The sequence below is a fragment of the Lactuca serriola genome, chromosome 4 (assembly GCF_051521515.1).
Source record: "Lactuca serriola cultivar US96UC23 chromosome 4, Lser_US96UC23_V15, whole genome shotgun sequence".
Lineage (NCBI taxonomy): Eukaryota > Viridiplantae > Streptophyta > Magnoliopsida > Asterales > Asteraceae > Lactuca > Lactuca serriola.
This window is the reverse complement of record NC_136411.1, coordinates 174,538,270-174,544,671: the sequence shown is the minus strand read 5'-3', so window position 1 is coordinate 174,544,671 and position 6,402 is coordinate 174,538,270. Positions and strand designations below refer to the sequence as shown.

The window sequence follows — 6,402 nt, the reverse complement described above, 5'->3', positions numbered from 1 at the left end:
CTTTGTTAGTTTTTTCATTCTTGTTGATTCCTTTGAATATACATTAAGTTCGTTTTCATTTTTCTTAATATTCATATCCTTGTTTATTGTCTCAGTGTTCACTATCTTTGTAAGTTTTAGTTTTCCCAGATAAAGTGTTTGGATTAAGCTTATGATCTTAAGAACTTATAAGATAAAAAAGTGTTTTTATGAGCTAATAAGCTTTTTAAAAAATAGTATTTGGATTAATATAGTGTTGGAAAAAGAAGAATTATTTAAAGTTGAGGGTAAATAGGTAAATATAGACAAATAAGCTAATCATTTGAAAAAAAAATGTTTTTACTTGGCTAATGAAAATTGGCTTATTTTTAGATAAAATAAGCTCATAAGCTTAAGCTAATAAGCTAAAAAGCTTCAAAAAGCTAAGACAAAACCCCCTTAATTTATTTCTTAACCAATATGTGATAGCAACGTACTTGATTCCTTTAATGATAATAGCAAATACTTAGAGTTTTCAACATATAATAGCAATGTAGTTACATTTCCTCAGCGATTTAGACAACCATACAACAAACAAACCATCATTCTTGTTAAAGAACCAAAAAAAAAAACGAGAATCATATAGTGTTGAACAAAAGCTTCAAAATACATCATACTTTAACTTCCTCTTCATTTTTCCACAAAGTCAAATGACTCTTTTCTCCCCTGATCACTTGCAAAGGGATGCGAGAATGCTGCGAGGTGGCTTTATTAACGGCCTTCGGCTATGAAGAACCATTAAATTATTAACAAGCATAACATCACCTTTCTTCCATGGTATTGCAACACACTCTTCTTCCATGATTCTCAAGCAATCTTCCATGGCTTCATCCGACACAGGTTCACCATTTCCAAGCTCAATAAATGTATTCCGATCATTGTTTTTAGTAGTCAAAGAGCCACTATAACTAACTGCCAAACCATTGAACCAAATCTTCCGTTGACTTTCCTTGTCAAACCTTATCCCTGGCATCGGACCTGTAATAGCTTTTACATGATCATGATCACTCCCCATCCATTCAAGCTTTGTTCCCAGCTTCGCTGCCCTATCAATCATGAGCTATATATTAATTTTAGATTATGTAAATGCGTTTAATTAACATGCATGCACTTAATTAGATTCAATGTAACAGAATTCAGAAGTACACAAAAACCTTTCTTCTGCAACGTTCTTGTCATTGGTCATGTATGCCGACGTCCAACCACTGCCATTGAAGGATGATTGTTGATTATCATCGGTCATTACTCTTGTATATGTCAATCCATGCTCCTCCAGTTTTGCAACGAACAATGGGTGCTTCTCTTTCATCTTATCATATATGATATGACTCAAAAGTACTGGAGTTTCTCCTCCGGCTTCTGGTGCTTCTTCACAAAAGAAAAGTAACTTCGAGGGGAAGTCTGGAACCTGTATTTTCACAGAATCATACATATCAAGTAATCAAAGCTAATAGTTAGATTGGAAAAAGAAAAGGAATTTACATAAGCCATCTCGTGATGGAAAGGAATTTGCATTTCCGGCGGGCTTTCATTTGCGGTGTAAACCCGGCCGACGACTTGAGTTCGGGAGGCTCGGCCGCCGACGTAGAAGGCTTCAGGGAACCCAAAAGCTTCGACGACGTCGTTGAAATCGGAAGGAGAGCTAACAGGGAAGCCTCGAAAGAGAATAACGCCTCTTTTCTGGAGAAGAGACTCCAGCCATGGTTTGTGAGCTCTGATTGCGTCTACAAAGCCACAGAGTTGTGCGTCTGCAGAAAAGGCAGTAGAGAATATTGGGGATAACACCGCCGGGAAGAGAACGTCGTCGACGTGAGATTTTTGCTCCGGTAATTCTACTTCTCTGAAGAATCTTCCGCCGGCCATTTTGATTTTGTTTGTAGTGTAGTAAGATGTTTTAGTCTTTTAGATTGATAGGAAAAAGATTATAAAAGTATCATCATTTTATTAATACACTTAAACTTAAATTATTCTTTTTTACCTTTTAATAACAGAACTATTGGCTTTATTATATAATAGCCGATTTAACAAACTCTAAAATATAGAACATCTGCAATAAGCCAAATAGCCAATAATAAAACCTTTCCATTAATTTTTTTTCACGTCAGCGAGATAGCAACTCCACTATGTAAAAACCTTGATGTGTCTTCGTCTATATGATAAAAAGTCTTTCAAGTTTTATTTATTTAGTTATTTATTTATAACACCATAAATTTTAATCAATATCATTTCTAGGTATTTATATAAATCAACTTATTTAAACTTGATTAAAATAACGAAATAATATATATATAATTTTAATACTATAAAAGATTAAAATTGAATTGATAAAACTTACCTAGTATTATTTTGTTTTAAGTTATTTTTTTATTTTATTATTATTATTATTATTATTATTATTATTATTATTATTATTATTAAATATAGTTTCCTAAATGTTTTCAACTTTCTATTTTTTATTAAAAGGAAAAGGTTATCCTAATCTATTTTACACTAAACTAAAAAAGAATGAATTTTATTTTATTTTTTAAAATAAAGAATGATATACACTAATATAAATAATTATAAAAAGTATAAGAAAATACATTATTTAAAGCCTTTCTAAAAATACATATATGCTTTTCAAAATACGACAAAGTAGAAGAATATAAGAGGTGTTTTGTTTCTATATTGGAAACTAGGTGTGAGACCCATGTATTACATGAGTTTATTTAAATGAAAAACTAAATACAAAATTCTAAACATTTAAGAAGTTGAATTTATAAGAAAAATGATAAAATATTGAATTATAAAAATTAAAGTGTTTTTATTTCTTTTAAATTTAAAAAAAATAATTTAGATAAATAAATAAAGAAAATTAATAAATCTTTAATTTAGTAATTTGAAATTAAATGGAAAGTTCATTTATAAAATTGATATGCATTTATTATTACATTTAAATATTATATGGAATTTAATAAAATGAAAAAACCATAAAATGATATATGGAATAAAAATTAATCTAAAATAACCACAAAATTACATGCGGACAAAATAAATGAGAATGTGACATGTGACAAAAGATATTTATTTATTATGGAGGATGTTTTTGAGCTCTGCTTGACGGACAAATTATATGTATTCTAGTGGCACCCTTTTATTTTCCTCCTTTTCATTTTTTCTCGATTTTCATTTTGAGTTCTTCTTCTTTCTTTCTTTTTTTTTCTTTTTTTTTTCCTTCCTTCTATTTTTCATATTTAACATTTTGAGTCATTTTCTTTATTTGATATTTTAAAAACATAACAAACATAATATTTTACTCTTATTTATCTATATTAGTAAGTACACTACTAAGTACATATTATATATTGTTTTTGTTTTTTTGTAAAAGTATTTTTTTTACGAAAACCAATAGAAATGCACTTTTTCAACAACAAAAAAGTAAATGTAATGGTGGCTACTAAATTTTTGGAAACGGCAAATATTATATATAAAAGTCACATGCTCAGCAAGTAGCTAAGAAACATGGACAAAGTACAAGTTCGATAACATATAACTTTAACGAAAAGTAAAAGGTGAGATGCTCCAATCAACCCATCTACCATATGATTTCGAACTCCTATGTTTAAACCACGAAAAGGATTGGGAAATAATGTCATCTGCAATCATCATAGGAGAACTAATCACCCTATTGAACACCTTGCTATTCCTCACATTCCAGATATGCCACAACAAACAATAGAAGATTATTGTGACCATCAGCCTTTTCTTAGGGCAATTACCCCATGAAACCCCAAAGTTGATAAATTCATCCATGTTAAGAAATTGTCTCAATGGTAAATTACACCATTTGAAAATCCACTCACGAGTCTCATCAACCACTTTGCCTTTTACTAACAAATGATCCACAGTTTCTTGCACGTCACCACATAGTACACATAAGTCATAATGTATAGTAACACCTCTTCTCATAAGTTCCACAACAACATGTATCTTTCCTTGCAAAGCATGCCATACAAAGCATTTGACCTTGAGCGGGATGATCCTAGACCATTCAGTGATCATACCATTGTGAGGTATTCCAGTGGCATCGATACACCTCCTCATCATGTTGACCGTATACATACCATCTGAATTAAGGTTGAACTTCAATCCGAGGGAAACTGGAGTAAGTCTAATATTATTGAGTATCGAACAAATCTCCATAAATTCTGATAGCACAGCTTCACCATGGAGTGAGGATTTCGAACTCCATGTGAAACTTGCATTGGCAACTCTTTCAGTTACATGACATTTTTAACAGATTCCAACTCATACAGAAGTGGAAATTTGTTTTTAAAAATGTCCGATCCACACCAATGATCAAGCCAAAACAGGAATTGTGTATTTGTGCCTGGAACTGGAGAGAATAAGGAATGACAGTTGGTATTGAAGTCATGAAGACTCTTGATTGCCTTGGAAATATTGCACCACACACCTCTAATCGATTGTTTTGCCATATAGTTTAATGGTTTTCTGGACAAGTTATGAATGCACACGATATATTCTTTTCATAAGCTCCTTGGCTCTATTTTGAGTCTCCAAAACCACTTTGTGAGAAGTGCCAGGTTTTGTGCCATTAAGGACCCAACGCCCAAACCTCCTTCTTTTTTTATCCATTATGATCTTAGGCCATGACACCCAATGAATTTTTTTTCTCGAGTCATCACCGCCCCACAAGAACTTTCGCCTTAATTTCTCAAGATCTTCAATCACACCATGAGGTGCTCTAAATAGTATGTGGGGAGACTATTTAGTACCGACTTCACAAGTGTGAGACACCCTGAAAATGACAGTGTTTTGGTCTTCCATAAAGATAATCTTGATTGGAATTTTTCTATTACTAGTCTCCAATTCCTTTTTTGGGACAAATTTGCCCCAACCGGAACACCTAAGTATGAGAAAGGGAACACTCCTTTCAAGCAACCAAGAATCTTTGCTTGCTCTTCAAGTTCATATGTAGTCACTCCAATTCCAAATAATCTTGACTTATGGAAATTAACTTTCAATCCCGAGCTAATATGAAAGCATTTCAGAATGCGAGCCAGATTTTTTATACAACCTTTGTCCCATTTGCCAATGAAAATGGCATTTGTGACAACCCGAAATTTTCCATCCAGTTCAGTCAAACACTTAAATTAAAAGTTAAATACTTTTCTGCTAATTTTTAGCCAGTTTATAGTCCGTTTGAGTATTTTAATTAATTATTCACTAATCGGACAGATAACAGGAAGTGATTTCTAGTTAATCGGGAAGGTAATGAAACGAGCGATACCTTGATTTGGTGTTCACGGCCAAACTAAGAGTTTTGGGCCGTGAACTCTCTTAGGGCCGAAAACTCATGCCTTAGGCATGAGTTTACTCTCCATTCTTTCATTTCCTCATTTCCAAACTCAAGAACCAAAGCCATTCTCTCTCAAGTAGCATACCGTTCTTCACCCGATTTTCTGAGAATGTAAGTATTACATAACTTGATTTGTTGTTATAACCTATCTCCTAGTCATTATACATCATTTCATCCATTCAATTTTTGATTTTCATTAGATCTTCAAAACACCAAGAACACACACTAGTGTTCTTGGACCTTAAACACCCAATCGAGCTCCGATCTTGTAAGTGCACTTGCTATAGCTTCTTGTATGCTTAGTATGGCCCTTATAACACTTGAAAATCATCAAGAAACCATAGAACAAAGGAGTTTATGGCCAAGGATGATCTTGGGCCATAAACCCTTTTCAAGGTGGTAAATTGGACCTTAGCTCCTTCCTATGCCTTGGATGCTGTGACATCCCCAAAATCTCGGCCAGAAAAGACCGATTTTCATTTATGCTTTTAAATAATTTCAGAGTAAATCCTTTTGATTTGAAAGAGTTGCGGAATTTGTTCCCAAAACAAAACATGATAAAATAATATTTATCAAGGCATTTCATCAAGAGATGCATTTTCATTATATAATTCAAAACTCGGGATGTTATGTTCCGATACAGACCATAAAGCATAAACGATAACATTACAAGTCATTCAACAAATATATACATATACAGACTTGTAAACAAAACAACTTGATGATTCAACCATCTTAAGCCCTCGCACCACTACCTGTAATACAATTAAAACTGAGTGGGTCAGGCTTGGGAGCCTGGTGAGCATATAGGGTTTTCAACCCACAATAAATATATTATATTTAATTTCACCAACCAATCACTATCCCGATTACCCATTCCCGTTATCCTCACTTTACGTCCCTAAAACAACATCTATCTCAAGGGACCTAATCTAGGATTTTCATCGGGACGGACATCACTGCTAAGGGGTTTCCTCAACAATAGATATCCTAAAGGCAACCATGAGGGGGATAGAGTACACCGG

General features: G+C 33.1%; 1 protein-coding gene across 1 annotated transcript; it reads right to left on the bottom strand.

The window, feature by feature from the left end:
• Positions 1–463: 463 nt before the first annotated feature.
• LOC145100449 (clavaminate synthase-like protein At3g21360) lies at positions 464–1,933 on the bottom strand. The gene is made up of 3 exons (XM_079037717.1): positions 1,501–1,933; positions 1,173–1,426; positions 464–1,064 (listed from the first exon to the last, which is right to left on the bottom strand). The coding sequence occupies exons 1-3, from the start codon at positions 1,879–1,881 to the stop codon at positions 689–691; spliced, it is 1,011 nt and encodes a 336-aa protein (XP_078893843.1). The 5' UTR covers positions 1,882–1,933; the 3' UTR covers positions 464–688.
• Positions 1,934–6,402: the final 4,469 nt, after the last annotated feature.

Excerpts from the sequence above, each read along its gene's own strand:
- LOC145100449 (XM_079037717.1), bottom strand. The coding sequence starts at position 1,881 with ATGGCCGGCGGAAGATTCTTCAGAGAAGTAGAATTACCGGAGCAAAAA. Across the intron at positions 1,427-1,500 it reads TCCATCACGAGATGGCTTAT|GTTCCAGACTTCCCCTCGAA; the intron begins GTAAATTCCTTT and ends GTGAAAATACAG. Across the intron at positions 1,065-1,172 it reads AAGAACGTTGCAGAAGAAAG|GGCAGCGAAGCTGGGAACAA; the intron begins GTTTTTGTGTAC and ends CATGATTGATAG.